Source organism: Semicossyphus pulcher, unplaced genomic scaffold (genome assembly GCF_022749685.1).
Source record: "Semicossyphus pulcher isolate SPU_LCO1_2020_fin unplaced genomic scaffold, fSemPul1.0.p SCAF_5, whole genome shotgun sequence".
NCBI lineage: Eukaryota > Metazoa > Chordata > Actinopteri > Labriformes > Labridae > Semicossyphus > Semicossyphus pulcher.
Window position 1 is genome coordinate 7,075,946 of NW_027211726.1, and position 15,283 is coordinate 7,091,228.

Below are 15,283 nucleotides of genomic sequence, written 5' to 3' on the forward strand. Positions count from 1 at the left end.
TTTCCTGGTAAGATGAAAACAACAGTTGTAGTTCTTGGAACATGTGATTGACAAGCAATTTCACAATTTTGTAACATAACTTTGACCAAATAATCAATTAATTGCTAAAGTAACTGTTACATTAATAAATAAATAGGCTACTGGGGCTTTTGATTGTGTTAACACCATCTGTATTTGCAGTTGGAGTTTACATTTTGTTTTTTTTCTTTAAGCAAATTTTGTCCACATTTAAAAAGTTGAGTGTTGAAGTTCATTCTTGAGCCTGTAAAATTAGCTTATTGCCATGACTTGACTTTTAACTAAACAAAGATAAGCATCAGTTTAGCTTTACTTTAGTAGTTAGATTAGCCTGGGTAGTTACCGTTGCATAGTTGTTGTTTTTTTATGTTTATTTTCATCAACAATACATTCTGTTACATAAAACGTTTTATCAAAAATATGTTAGTAAGAACGTGATAAAATAAAATAAAGAAATAAATACAAAATTGTCATTTTACCAAGGGACAGACATTTCCATCAAAGCAGGGTCAATCATATGGAAGTATTTTCTTCAGCTGTAACACTGTTTTGTTATAACAACCCTATCGTGCAGTTAGACACCCATATATACTTTAACCATAGACTGACTTTAACACAGTTCCCCGTTGCTTAATTTTGTTGCTAAGCAACATCCCAAGTCAGTAGACGAATGCGGTCTGTGAACGTCATCAACACTCGCCCTTGCGAGGCGCTTTAAAGCGGAAGAAAACAAACCGAACGTGAACTGGGACCACTTTACAGTATTAACTGGACAAACTGGTTTTAAAACTTGTTTAATGTCGCTCTATGGCACACAGACTTTAGCTGTAGGTTTGTCGAATCACCACAGTTAAGAACTCGTGACAACAACAACCAACAGTCATACATAATCAACCTGCGAACTTGGCTAACATAACCGTAACTCTGAAGAAGAAGCTAACAACAGGAAACCAACTGGCGCGTTTCGGATGAAGAACATAATTAACTTGTAACGTTATTAACGGAGACACAAAAATGGACTGCAGCACAGCTGACGGGATAACTAAAGTGGGACAAGACTCTTCAGGTAGTTACATTATCAATATAATTTTTACTTTTAGTTGAGGATGCAGGCATTTTATTGGACTGTGTTGTGACCATAAGCTAAAAGCTAAATTAGCTTATAAATGAGAAATAAAGCTTTGACGTCACTGGTGCTTCCGCCTTTTTAAAACGATTAAAATAGGAGAATTTACACAAATCAGTTCTATTAATATTATAAGGGGACAAGAGTTGTTAGGAGTGTTGGTTAACACTGGAGAAAGTTAAACTTACTGTACCTCCTAAGGCACTGTTACGTAAATACTTAAGTACTACGGTGCTACTTACACTTACTTAGCCTATACTGCAACTTTACGGCATTCTACAAATTGAGTACTTTAAGCACATTTTGCTTATAACACTCCTGTACTTTTATGTAAGTTTTGACTGCAAGTCTTGTAACAAAAGCATTTTACAACATTGTAAGCCTACTTTATTCAAAAAGTAGTAAAATATTAAGTAAAAGTATTATAGTACTTATTCCAGTACTGGGTATAAAGAGTCCTAGCTGTTGTAATTGATTAAAACAGAAGAGAGAGAAGAGAAGTTTGCCCCTCATAGACTTCAATTTTAAAGTTATGAAAACCAACTTGTAAGTAGATTACATCCCTGGTTTTCCAATAACATTCATAACTGTGGATGCCCTGTGATTCATGGACCTAAGAAACGTACTGTGTATACGTTAAGTCCTGTATATGTGACGTACCTGGTTGACATCAGCTTGGAACCATTTTAGCATGTCATCCTTATTTCTCTTCAACCATATTATTCATAAATCGATCAATACTATCAAATAAAGACAATAAAAAAGTATCTTACACATACCTCGCAATTGCTTTTATCTGTGGAACAGAAACAATGTTTTCTTAGATGAGTTAAACACATTTTATGACATACAAACTAGAGAAAAGGTAGTTTTTTGGGTCCAACTTTATTAACACACTTTTATGAACATGAAGATGTTTTAGCTGGTATTTACCTTGTTTTGTCTCTGATCAGGGAAGGACAGCTCCAGCTCTGATGATGATGTCCCTCTGTCGAAGCTCTTGGAGAGGCCTCAAAGTGAGAAGGAACAGTCAAGTGAAAACAGACACAGCCCAACCTTTGAGTCCAACACTAATTCAAAAAGGGACAAAAGTGGTGAGGACAAATAAAACAACTGTACTATATACTGCCATTTAAAGTAAATATTTTTAACTTGACATAACGTGTCCTTTGAAAGCAAAAGATAATATGTTTTTTTATGTTTATATCTTTTTCTATGTAGCTTCGGATAACTCCTCAGATGATGAGCCTTTAATAAAAAAGAAAACACTGCCCGCACCAGCTAAGAAACCAGAGAAAAAGGCGTCACGCAGATCTAACGGCACAAATAACAAGAAAGCAGGTGGTTATATTACCTCATGTCATGAACAAAAATTCATCTTTTCTTTATTTTTGTCTGAAATGGATGGCTTTATATTATAATCTGTATTTTACAGTGACAGTACTAACTACAGATGATAGCTCTGACAATGAGCCTCTCATAAAGATTGCCAAAGCGCCCCCCAAAGCTACAAGGAAACCAGTCTCAGTGCCTCCAAAGAAATCTGTCCCCAAAAAAAAGAAAGGTAAGACAAGTTTTTTTTTTTCTCTGTGAACCTCATTTACAGAAATGTGCTGTCTTCTGTAGCTGAAATAGATTCTTGACTCACTTAAACAGACTCGGATGACGATGAGAGCTCAGATGACGAGCCTCTCAGTGTACTTGCAAAGAAACTTGAGAGAAAGGCTCCGGTCAAGCCTTCAAGAAAAGCATCCCCGGATATGAAATCCAAAAGGAGTGCAGCAAGGCAAAAGGGTAACTGTTAAAAAATCAAAACTTTTCTAAAATAGCATTAGTACAAAAAATAATAATTTTTCTTTGTTTAAGTTAAATACGCAGAGTCCTCCAGTGACAGCTCAGATGATGAACCACTAGCATCAATGAAGACGAAGTTGACAAAGGCTGCTAAAGATCTGAAGACTTCAGCAAACCGCAAGAACACAAAACCGAAGCTTAAAGGCAGACGACCTAAAGGTAGCACTTTAATCAGACTGACAAGAAGGAGTTAATTTCATGGTATGTTGTAAAAAGTAGTTCAAGAACTAACTTCTTGGATTTTTAAAGACCCTTCATCCTCAGACATCAGCTCGGATGATGACGATGTGCCCTTAGTGAGTCTCATTGCCAAAAGGAAGAAACCAGTGAAGAAAAACACAAAGAGGACAACTGCATCGCAGGGCAGTGCGTCAAGAAAGAGACGAGGTACTGAAGCATTAAAGGGATAATTCAGATTTTTGGACACTAAGTTGTATGAAATACTTGCTAGTAGTGTAGTGGATGCAAACCTATTAGCTTACTCACAGAGTCCTGAGGTCGGAGTTTTCGCTGGTTCTGAATGTAGAATAAGTAGTTCCGGCGAGATGCCAGGGTCATGAAACCAAAAAGTTTTACCCTACAAAAAACAACACGCAGGCAATGGTGATCCCTTTTCAGCACATATTCATCATCCTAGGATTTCTGCTGTCCTTTTTTTGGCACTATTTTCTCTCTGGGCAAATCCAGTATCACTACGCCTGCGGCAGGCCGGTTTCTCAGTTGACGTGATCCATCAGCTGTTTCTACGAGAACACACTGGAATTGGTAACTTGGGAGCTTGCACAGCCTCTCTCTCTCTCCTTTCTCTCTCTGCCCGTCCATCTGACGAGGTTCAGCATCACTATATTCAGGTTCATACAGACATCCCATTGGATCCGTTGTAAAAGGTAAATCTTCCTCATCACTTACATAGTCCGACATGTTTACTTCAGTGATGACGCAAATCAGTCAGAACCAACGTGAAACAGCTATTAGGTCGGCTTACCTGAGAAACCGACCTGCAGCAGGCGTAGTGATACTGGATTTGTCAAGAGAGGAAAATAGTGCCAAAAAAGGGTTCAGTATATAAAATCCTAGGACGGTGATTTTGTGGTGAAAATGGATCACCATTGCCTGCGTGTTGTTTTTGTAGGGTAAAGCTCTTGGGTTTCATGACCCTGGCATCTCACCCGAACTACTTATTCTACGTTCGGAACCGGCCAGAACTCCAACTGCAGGACTCGTGAGTGAGCTAACAGCTTTGCATCCACTACACTACTAGCAAGTATTTAATACAACTTGGTGTCCAAAAATCTGACCTATCCCTTCAATCATGGACAAAGCGTTATATTATTTGCTACCAATACATAACAAAAAACATCTTTAAGTCTTTGCTGTTCTGATGTTTGTTGGCAGGACCCTCTGATGAAAGCTCAGACGATGAACCCTTGATTAATCTTGTGAAAAAGAAACGCAAAGGCAAACAAACAAAAACAAAAAAGGCTTCAGCGCCGAAGAAGAGGAACACAACCCCCACGAAGTCCAAAAAGACAATTGTGTCAGGTAAAAGGACATCATTTTCATACTATAGGCAGGAGAAGAGTGGCTCTAGAGGCCAGTTAATGCAGTTTAAATTCTCGGTGAAACCATAAATCAATGTGGGTTATTCTCTTTTTATGTTTTTTCAGGGTCATCAAGCAACAGTTCCGATGAGGAACCTTTAATCAAGCCAGCTAAACACCCACAAGTGACCAAAATCCTGAGGATAATACTTGAGAGGTGTGATGGTGAAGAAGGAGGGGCAACAGGAAGCCTGAACAAAACCAGTGCAGGTACATATCATGTAATCAAGTGTTTTGCACAGGCTAGCTAAGAGAACAGAAATGGTCCAAGAACGTATATCAATTTACAGGTAATTGATGCTACAATACAACCTCAAAATACAGAGTAACATTATTCTTACTCTCCAAAATAGACACACCGGTTGCTGAAAAGACGTCGAGCGACAAGTCAGACAGTTCTAAGGAATCCTCAGAAGAAGATTAAGCAGGTAAAAGAAAGCTGTAACAGGTTTAAGAAACTGTTTTGTTGTTACCTTTCAACTTCTGGACCGGGAAGTCCAAACCCCCTGGTGGATCCAAGTTTGGGATTTCCTCAGTGTTTTAAGTCCTTTGGAGAGATGCCTCCCAAAAAATCACATGTTAGTGTTGATGTAAAGTTCAACATTGTGTTTTATATACCGTACATACATGTTAATTTATGGTCTTTTTACTCCTGTTTTTAAGTTTGGGATACAATTTTGTAGGTTTCATGCACATTCTTTGATTTTACTTTAATATTTGTGCCTATTGTTTTTATTCGCCTTATCCTCTGCTTTATTTTTTAAAGAATAATTTAACACTGATCCATGTAAGTTATATTTCTCCTTTCATATTAACTGTATTCCCAGCATGCAGCAGTGAAAATCTGCTGTGTTGGATTAAACTGCTTTCACAATGAAACTGCATCAGATGAGTCTGTCTCTGTTTTTTGCTGACTTAACACAGACCCATAATACTTCTTCTTTATCTGTGTTTGTAATTTTCCTTCCAGTGAGATTGTAAGTGAAGTCAGTTGTTCTTATGTTGCCAAAATCACAATTTGTGTCCGAAGGCTGTACAATCTTTGCAGCAAATAGCCCGTTCTCTCATTAATCACTATTTAAGTAGCCTTTAAAAGTAATTTCACAATTCTACTTTGGGTTATCAGCGAAAAGTCTGCACAACTACATTAATATAAAACAACCTGATGCAGTTATACATTTTCTCCAATTAAGATTTAGCTTTTGTTTACATGTAAGTTTGTTTATATTGTTCTGATTTAAAATCATCAAAAAAAATTGAAGACAAAAATTAGTCACCGAAAAATATGATATTTTTAAAATTATTTTTCCCTAAACCCAAAGATTTTTTACAATTATTTGAAGGCTGCAGTGCTTGCTCATTTTTCTTTATTGATTTATGTAAATTAATTTCTATCTCGAGCGATAGTTTCGGAAATATTAACAAAATATCCCTCCCATTTTACTTAAGCTCAATTGGACTTGCATATTTCTTGTTTTGTTTTTCAAATTTGTCACCATTTTTCCTTGGAAGGAACACATAATTGATCATGTGAAGTCAAGTAATTACAGACTTTTATTTTTAAGAAATCCCTAAATAAATAAAAGCATAAGAAGTATTATTAAGGAAACATTGATGTTTTCTTGGCATAATATCCAAAAGGGAATTTAAAATGAGACAGTTGTAGTTTTCTTAAATTGTATTTTATTTTTTAACTTTATTTAAATTTGACATCATACAACATCAACAAAATCTGATACAACTTGAATGGCATTGCATATAAATCAATAAAAAGTCCTTTAACATGACAACAGACAAGCATCAGTTAGAAAGTAAGAATAGTAAAAAAAAGTCCTAATTAATTGCCACAATGTATACTTTCCTTCACAAACATCACATCTATTTGAGTTAAATAGTATATAGTAAATTGGAAATTTAAGAAGAGTACCAGAAATGAAAATCTCCCCAAAAAGTATCCGTTAAACCGTCAAACATCCGTTAAATTAAATTCACAGTGAAGTTTGGTCCTCACTCTTCTTCGCTGGTTTCTAAAGCCGTCAGCAACTTCCGCCACAGCCCAGCTGCAGTGCTAAGTTCAGTCCTCCACACACTCAAAACCCCAAACACTTCAACTGTGCGACTTCTGCACTGCAACTTAGTGGAAGAGGAGTCGATACAGCAAGGGGAAGACTTTAGATCGGTTGGTCACCTGCCTAGTTTGTCGTAAAGCGAAACATTGAGTTAACGTCTCCTTTGTTAGCTAACTGCTTGTTAGCTAGCATGCTGTCTCAATACATCAGCCGACTCCTCTTGGATTAATTTTATCCAGTCATGACCGAACTAAGATGTCGTAAAACAGAGAACTTGGAAGGTGATATAGAAGAGGACGAGCGCCCAAATGAGCATGATGAGGACACTACACGTAAGTTTAGCTAACTTAGCAGTTTGCTAACAGAACAGCTTACCGTGCAAACAAACCGGTTACTTGCCTTATGTTAACTTTTCCAGGGAAACAATAAGTCTGATCTGGGTTGTCACAAAGCCGGTAGTTGCTAACAACTGTCTGTCTCTACTAACACCTGTACAGATGTTAATGGACCGCTGAACCCAGTGGATGATGGAAGTGTGTCCATTAATGGAGCAGATGACAAGCAGCAGAAAGATGAAGGTGAAGCTGAAGAAGAGGATGCTCAACATAAACAGCAGGAATCAAACACACCTGAGTCACCTGTCAAGACATCAAAGAGGTCTTCTGCATGTAAGGTTTTGTCATCCATACATGCCACAACAATTTCATCATGATTGTGATAGTGTTTTCATTAATAATATAAATCTTGTCAAAATGACTGTGATGTTATTTTTCCCAAAGTCTTGCAGCCCTTATCAAGACTCTAATGTAGAAAAAACGTACTGTTCGTCCCTTAGAGTTCAGCACAAACATGCGAGTCCCTGTAGTGTTTTACAGGATTTTACGCACCTTTGTTGGATCACACCCTAAGGCTTTGCAAAGGAATAAACAAGTTAATGCACTTAAATTCTCCTACAACTTGATGATGTATGTTCTGGTTTTACGCCTGTGGTACCGGATCAGAGCAAAACAGATTGATCATGACCTTTCCAGTTTTCCACTTTTCCCCATATATGTCTCAATTGAAGGGAAAGGGAAATTATGGAATCGAATTTCACCCGAAATACCTTGAAATATAGTTGAAAATGCCAACTCTAGTTTGACCTTAAAGTTGTCCACTATGGTGAATAACTACAGACTTAATTTTTCTGTGATTTGATTGAAAAAGTCAAGAAATACAGTAAATTACATTTAAATAATATGTAAAATGAATGTTTTGAAATGAACAGAGCTGAACAGTGTTATAAACAAAGAGGATAGAATTAGCTAAATATGAATAAAGTAAAGGGCAAATGTTAACAGTGTGAATAATATACACAATCATAAGTTATTTGTGAAGTTCACCGTTATATTTCTGCTCCACAGCTGGTTTTCTGCAGCGCCTGGTGAGGGTGTTCTTCGGGTGTTTGGCAGCTGTTGCCTGCGGCATGCTTTATGCCGTGTATCTGTCTACATATCATGACAGGAAGTTCTGGTTTTCAACCCGAAGGGTGGGTGACTCGGTTTTGCCTCATTTCCACCTCACTGCCATGTAAAAAAAAGTTGGGAATGTGGTGGGACATCGTTGGAAAGGGAAATGAACAAGCTTTCCAATGATACCAGATTCAATGCTAATGATAAAGTGACAACAGAGATATGATCGACCAAACACCATATTCCAAACTTTTTTTGACGAGTTTATTATCAGTAAAATTCACTTATAATTTGTCACAGGAGCTTGAGCGTGAAATCACCTTCCAAGAAGGCAGCGGGCTCTATTATTACTACTACAAGCACCTGCTGACGGCTCAATCTTTTGAAAGAGGTACCTCTCTCCTTGGATACAACTCAAACTTGAATTAAAGGCTGTAACTGTCTCTTTTCTTTGGTAATCATCTCCGATGTTGATCTTGTTCCTTTGTGTTTTTGTGTTTTTAGGGTTTTATGAGCTGACGGTTGATAACAAGACTGTTTCGGGTCAAACCATCAACGTGGTGGAACGTCTATCTCTGTATCCAGAGCTCATCACAAGCTTCCTATACAAAGTCACAGGAAGCCAGGTGAGATTTTTTTATATGTCAGATATGTTTTTGAAGGAAATTCTGTTGTTTCCACAATTAATTTTATAACCTATGTGTGTTACTTTAAATCAAGGGAGCATTAAATGTATTATCAGGAAGCGCTGCTTGAACTCCATGAGAACCAAGGCTCAGAGTGGAGGAAGTTGGAGGATTATAACTTATTATCACGGAGAAGAGAAAGGGAGTTTACCTCAGTACTTCTTTAATCAGCCTCTAAGTGGGAAAGTGTGTAATGGCAATAGATCCCTTCTTATATTTATAATCAATTTACATACATACAAAAGCAGCTTAGAGTGCTCTATACATTAGCGTAAGGAAACACCAGACATCCATAAGTACATACACACACGCTAAAACACATTTACATACACACACAGAAAAACATACTCGACAAACTCTGTGTGTATATTTACGAAAATGAACACACCCTGATGTTTTCGTCTCTGTCTTCAGGATGTCGTGGAGCCGATCTACTTCTATGTTGGAGCGGTCTTCGGCCTCCAGGCGGTCTACGTCACCGCCCTGTTTGTGTGCAGCTGGGTGATGAGCGGCACCTGGGTGGCTGGCATGCTGGCTGTGGCCTGGTACGTGATCAACAGGTGAGAGGAATTCTGACATCCTGTTCCCCATAGTTTATAATGCCCTTCAGTTTTAAGTTTCACGTTTTACTGATTTTCTTTCAATGTAATGATGACTCTGTTGTTTGCTTAACAACTCAGACCAGATACAACCAAAGTGGACCAGGCCATTCCTCTGCGGGACAACTGGGCTCTGCCTTACTTTTCTTGCCAGGTTGCAGCTTTGACCGGATTCCTGAGTAATAACATCAGCTCTGCCACCGAGGTGAACCTCTCCTCCGTTGTTTTAAATAATCCCACATCTTATCGTAAAGTGCATTTACACTAAGTGTATTTATATCTCTGTAGATGTTTTGCTATCTCACCATGAGTGCCACCACCTTCACCTTCCTGCTGGTGTGGGAACACAGCCACTATGTGCTCTTCTGTCAAGGCCTCTGTCTTTTCTTGCTCGACTCTTTTGACCTGGTGCCAACACGTAAGGTAAACAGTGGACAGTTGAATCACATGAAACCACGACTTGGCTTTATATAGTACCTTTATATAAACCAAACTCCCCTCCTGGACTTGATTAGGATAAGTGTTATTACACTTTAACATAAATATAATACATAGTTTGGTGTGTTGTTTTTTAATGTACGATGTCTTAAAAGAGTAAAGTCCTGATCGCTTAACAAAATTGGCTTAAATTCAAGAACAAATGTGTGTTCCTATAAATACCTGTTTGTACAGTATTTTTTTCCATTATCTCACTCTGCAGCATTTTCCTTTGTTTCTCTCGCCTTCTCTCTCTCTCTCCATCATCCTTCCATGTGTGATGTAAAGATGGCCGACATTCACAAGGTGTACCTCAGCTCCTTGTTCCTGGCCTACCTGTTCCAGTTTCAGAACCCGACCCTGCTCAGTTCGCCTCTGCTCAGCCTCATGATCGGCTCAGTGCTCGCGAGGTACTTCCAGGTAGAGTTAGCTGCTCCCTCACATCAGAGCTCAGTACAAACACAGATTACAGGCGATCTCAGAATCAGATAATCTGTGACTTTTATAACTGATTCATTAATTAAACAATGTACAAAGTTATTTTTACATATCTTGGTTGCACCTCTTAAATGTTAGGAATTAGATGTTTTATTATCTAACATTTAAAAAGTTACCTTTAGTTTTACATGCTGTTAATGCAGAGTGACACCATCCCAATGTTACTTTCTGTATTTCTGTTGTAGCAAAAGATGAAGATGGGACCTCTTGTGGCCAGAGTGATGAAACTCTTCCTACATTTCCACCTGGTCTTTACCACAGGGATCACCTTCAGTTATTTGGTTAAGGTAAAACCATTTTTGAAAAAGTCCACAGCTATAAATTGTAAATTATATATGACTGGTTTTTTTTCTGTCATTTACAGAAACTCATACCTGTAAGTGAGAGTGACTTCATATTGAAATTCTTGGAAGTAAAATTCGGACTTAACACAACAACGTAAGTTACAGCTGTTGCATCAAAAGTTTGATTTGCGATGTTGGCTTGATAATGGCATTTTGTGTTATCCTTTGTGATTCTTTCTGTATAATATAATTGAATCTAATGTTTTCCTTATTCTCTATATCAGTGATTTCGTCCCAAACTTCCTCCTGTGCCAAGAGAGTTTACAGACACCCGGTCAGGACTTATTTCTACGACTGACGCAGGCCTCAGTCCTTCCCTTCTACTTACTGGTGCTCTCCATCTGCCTGCTGTCCACGCTGCAGACCATCTATAGAAGACTCAGGTGAGAGCCATACACAAGTTATAATTGACAGAGCTTGTGATAACCAACCAGCTGTGGTTCTCGGATACAGTTTGAATGAATGCTGTTAATGCGTTTCTGTTTGAGGCTCTTTCATTAAATATTTATAAGTTATATATTTTTGTACTTTCCTGCAGTGGTCAGCCGATGCAAACCAACCTGAAACTTGAAGATGGACGAATAGGAGAGCAGCCAGAGGTCATCTATCATGTTTTTCACACGCTGCTTTTTGGAGGCCTTGCACTGCTGTTTGATGGGTATGTTCATCTGATTGAATTTCTAACATGTTCAATAGTAAATAAAGAAATAGACATTAATCCTTTTCTCTTTCTTCATGCAGGATGAAATATTTATGGACCCCGTACGTCTGCATGTTTACAGCGTTCGGCGTGTGTTCTCCAGAACTCTGGATGACTGTATTTAAGTGGCTCAAACTGAGGTCCATCCACCCTGTAATACTGGTGAGTAACCTCTGATATTCACATTTAACTACAGACATAAAAGGGCATGGTTTGTATATAGATTGTTGGACTTTTCTTCTGTTTTTTTTTTACTTAATTTTTTTTTTTACTTTCCAGTCTCTCATCCTGAGCACAGCGGTTCCAACCATCATTGGTTTCAGTCTGTGGAGAGAGGTGAGACTTTCACCTCATTATCTGTAGAAGCTCATAAAGTCAGACATCTAATATCCTCCTACACTTCTCTCCTCTGTCTTGTAGTACTGCCCTCGTGTCTTAGCAGAGTTGTCAGACCTGCAGGATATCTACGATCACGATACAGTCGAGCTGATCAGTTGGATCAGGTCGGTCCTCAGATCATTCCGGATTTTCATTCATGAAGCCTTTTAATTAGCATTTTTAACGTTGCGTTGTTGTCTTTCAGGTCACAGGCTCCCCTGGCGGCTGTCTTCGCAGGCAGCCCTCAGCTGTTAGGAACAGTGAAGTTGTGTTCAGGTTCTGCTGTGACCAGTTTACCACTTTACTCTGACATCAACCTGCTGAGGAGGACTGAAGATGTGAGTGAGATGAATGATTCACTTCTGAAGGGAGCAAAGGAAACAATTTGTTGTGGCAAAACCATTGAAATACATAAATTAGAACAGTATGGTCAGTTTAAAAGAAAACTAGTTTGCCAAATCTTTGGGTTATGAAGAAGTGATTCTTAGAAGAGATTGAATCTATACTAAAGATGTATTTTAGTGTCATGTAATCTCACTTTAAAATGTTTTTGCATGTTCTTGCGTCTCTCCCCTTTTCAGTCTCTATACTGTCCTTTCTTAAAGGCATAAAAATGTCCCCCAAACACAAGAAAAAGTATGAGCTTAACCAGCAAACAGTTCTTAAAATTAATATCCTTTTTTCTTTCTTTCCTTGTAGACTTACCAGGTGTATGCCATGAGATCTGCAGAGGACATCTACAAGATTCTGACCTCTCAAAAGACAAACTACGTGATCATTGAGGAGTCCATTTGTAACGAGCTGAGTCTTGATAAAGGCTGTAGGATCAAAGACCTGCTGGACATCTCCAATGGACATGTGAGTTGTGGGTTATTTAAAAGGTTTTGTACTTGAGTAGTTTTTGGCTTGGAGAAGTGACTTCCTAAAGACTTGGACAGAGCTAGGCTAGCTTTTCCCCTCTGTTTCCAGTCTTTGTGCTAAGCATAACTAACTAGCTGCTGGCCATACATACTGTCCAGACAAGAACGCTAACTCTAGGCAAGAACGGACTGTTTTTCTTGCATACGCTGCAGCCTGCTGATACACGATTGGTCAGTATTACTCGGACTACAAGCGTAGTACAAATGGAAACCAGAACACTTGCCTTCCCTAAAATCACTGCCTAGAGATTACATTTTTGTAAATGAAGCCTGTGTTATCTGCTTTGCACACCCTCAGCCTAGGTGTTGAAAAGTACAGATGATCACATGACCTTTTTTTAGAAATTGTTTTACAATTATCATTGTCTTTCCGTATCCTCCTGTCCCTTTCAGGTCATCTATGACAAAGGAGAGATGTACTCTTTCTCCAAGCACGGACGATTCTGCCAGGAGATAAAGATGAACTACTCGCCCTACACAAACTACTTCACCCGAGTTTTCTGGAACCGCTCGTACCACATCTACAAAGTGAACTCTGTCATCTCCTTTCAGTACTGACAGCAGATTCTGCCTCCCTGCTGAGACTTAAAGTGTTTCACAACGTTTCCACAATGTTACACAGAGCACTGCAATATGTGGTCGCAGTGTGTCGTCAGAAAAATGTCTAATCACTGATACTTTACACACCCCAGTGTACACGCTAAAGCTGCGAATTCAAACCAGCTGGGATCAGCGGAGCACATTTTACTGGTATGTTATGTTCGGTTTAAAATCAACATAAAAGGACTCTGTTGAATATGCCATACTACTCTTCGTACATGCCTGAGGTCTTTGAGTTCAGAGGCAGAGAGCAGCTGAATCCGACGGTCAGTGAGTCCACCACTTTGCTCTGGACTGAAATATATCAACAACTACTGGATGGACGGCCATGAACCTTTCTATCGAAGTTATGCTCCCAAGAGGATGAATCCTAATGGCTTTGGTTATCCCCTAAACTTTCCTCAGGTGCCACCACGAGATTGATTTTGTGAAATATCTGAAGAAGTGTTGGACAGATAACATCGGTGTCTCAAGAGGTTAAATGTTGCTTTTCATTGGCTTTGGTGGCATTGGTAATACACTGATTTTACTTTAAGCATCACATGTCACATCGACATGTTTGTTTTGGAGTGAAATATCTTAAAATCTACTGGATTCTTCTTGTACCCTCTGCTTTTATTAGAACCTTTTTCGCGATCCCCTGACTCCTAATCTAGCCCAATCATCAGGTTGAATTTTTATTTTGCCCAGCACTCCGGTTTATGATTGAATACCTGCTACTGTAATGACATTCACATTAGCCTGAACTGTACTGTTTGTTTTGTGCCAATACGCAAATGTCATCATGCTAACGTGCTAAACTAAGATGGTGAAACATCTGCTAATTAATCATCTATGAGTTATTTGTCCTTGTTAGCATGCTAGCATGCTGACTTTAGCATCCAGCTCAAAGCACTATTCAAATACAGAGAGAGATAGTAGCTTGGCTGTAAACTTCTTATTTTAGCCCATTATTTAGTGATAGATTATACGCTGTTTTCTTCATTCAACAAACATTGTTTTCTTTTTTTATTATTTTATTTTACATGACTCATTTTCTCTGGATGTTAATACTGTCACAAACTTTTTAAATTGTATTTGGGAGGAAATAATTTGATAATTGGACACATTATTATCCTGTTATAATGATCTCAATTATGATCAAGAATAACCTCCCACAACACTGTCAAGAAATTTTTATTACGATCTGAATATGTGATAATTAACAGCTTATCGAGACCTATAATTATATGACTAGCAAAGCGGACAGTTTTTTTTTTCCTCAAAAAAGTTACCCATGCAATTACTGTGTATGTGTCGTGAAATTTAAAGTGAAGAAGGGAAGAGTTTTCTTTTCAAGAGGCATGAAAGGAAGGTCAGTATTTATGGACTAACTGACTGAATTTAATGTATAAGATGTGCTCTTCATGTCCCATTTTAATCAAGGTTTTGTTACCTAATACAGGTGTAGCATTACAATTAATAACACTGTGGTGCCTGGCATGATGTAAGAGGTTGAACAACACAGAATAATAGTAAACAACATCACTGAGCGGTAAGGGTAGTGGAGGCTGGTCCTGAAGCTGCCTGTTTTTCTTGCTTTATCTTCATCCACTTCATTTTGATGCCTTATTTTGAGATGTGGGAACTGACTGACATCTCTTTACTGATCACACCTTTAGCTTTCTCTGAGGTCTGATAATTACCCCTCCTCTGGTTGTTACCTCTGAAGTATTTGGAGGTAAACTCCTTCTGGTGCTGTCTTACAAGTCTGTTCCTCTGCAAAAGGCCATGTAGTGAACATTAGGTTTTATTGAATTACTAAATGGAGGTAAAAAGTGTGTATGAGATCATGAATAAAAACCTTCATATTCAATTAAATGTCCACTTTCCTTTTTGATTTACTACTGTATGCTACACAACATTATCCTCTTAAATATAATGTCACGTTTCCATAATAAGCTAGTAAGACAATGATTTAAT

The 15,283-nt window shown here is 38.3% G+C and overlaps 2 protein-coding genes across 2 annotated transcripts; both read left to right on the plus strand.

Annotated features, from left to right (window-relative positions):
* The first annotated feature begins 733 nt into the window (after positions 1-733).
* On the plus strand, positions 734-5,468 carry LOC138609141 (nucleolar protein dao-5-like). Its single transcript, XM_069681776.1, has 10 exons — positions 734-1,084; positions 2,098-2,238; positions 2,366-2,485; positions 2,580-2,708; positions 2,801-2,938; positions 3,011-3,157; positions 3,248-3,385; positions 4,394-4,540; positions 4,666-4,809; positions 4,953-5,468. Exons 1-10 carry the CDS (start codon positions 1,033-1,035, stop codon positions 5,021-5,023), a joined length of 1,227 nt encoding a protein of 408 aa, XP_069537877.1. The 5' UTR covers positions 734-1,032; the 3' UTR covers positions 5,024-5,468.
* Positions 5,469-6,718: 1,250 nt separating this feature from the next.
* LOC138608772 (probable C-mannosyltransferase DPY19L4) lies at positions 6,719-15,161 on the plus strand. Its single transcript, XM_069681334.1, has 19 exons — positions 6,719-7,000; positions 7,166-7,336; positions 8,072-8,196; positions 8,420-8,510; positions 8,624-8,745; positions 9,220-9,365; positions 9,486-9,609; positions 9,693-9,827; positions 10,170-10,301; positions 10,565-10,666; positions 10,744-10,817; positions 10,948-11,106; positions 11,262-11,381; positions 11,465-11,585; positions 11,703-11,759; positions 11,844-11,926; positions 12,007-12,139; positions 12,501-12,659; positions 13,115-15,161. Exons 1-19 carry the CDS (start codon positions 6,910-6,912, stop codon positions 13,277-13,279), a joined length of 2,310 nt encoding a protein of 769 aa, XP_069537435.1. The 5' UTR covers positions 6,719-6,909; the 3' UTR covers positions 13,280-15,161.
* Positions 15,162-15,283: the final 122 nt, after the last annotated feature.

Coding starts and splice junctions, on each gene's coding strand:
- LOC138608772 (XM_069681334.1), top strand. CDS start 6,910: ATGACCGAACTAAGATGTCGTAAAACAGAGAACTTGGAAGGTGATATA. Junction 8,746..9,219: donor ACAAAGTCACAGGAAGCCAG/GTGAGATTTTTT, acceptor CTCTGTCTTCAG/GATGTCGTGGAGCCGATCTA. Junction 12,140..12,500: donor TGCTGAGGAGGACTGAAGAT/GTGAGTGAGATG, acceptor CTTTCCTTGTAG/ACTTACCAGGTGTATGCCAT.
- LOC138609141 (XM_069681776.1), top strand. CDS start 1,033: ATGGACTGCAGCACAGCTGACGGGATAACTAAAGTGGGACAAGACTCT. Junction 2,939..3,010: donor GAGTGCAGCAAGGCAAAAGG/GTAACTGTTAAA, acceptor TCTTTGTTTAAG/TTAAATACGCAGAGTCCTCC. Junction 3,386..4,393: donor TGCGTCAAGAAAGAGACGAG/GTACTGAAGCAT, acceptor GTTTGTTGGCAG/GACCCTCTGATGAAAGCTCA.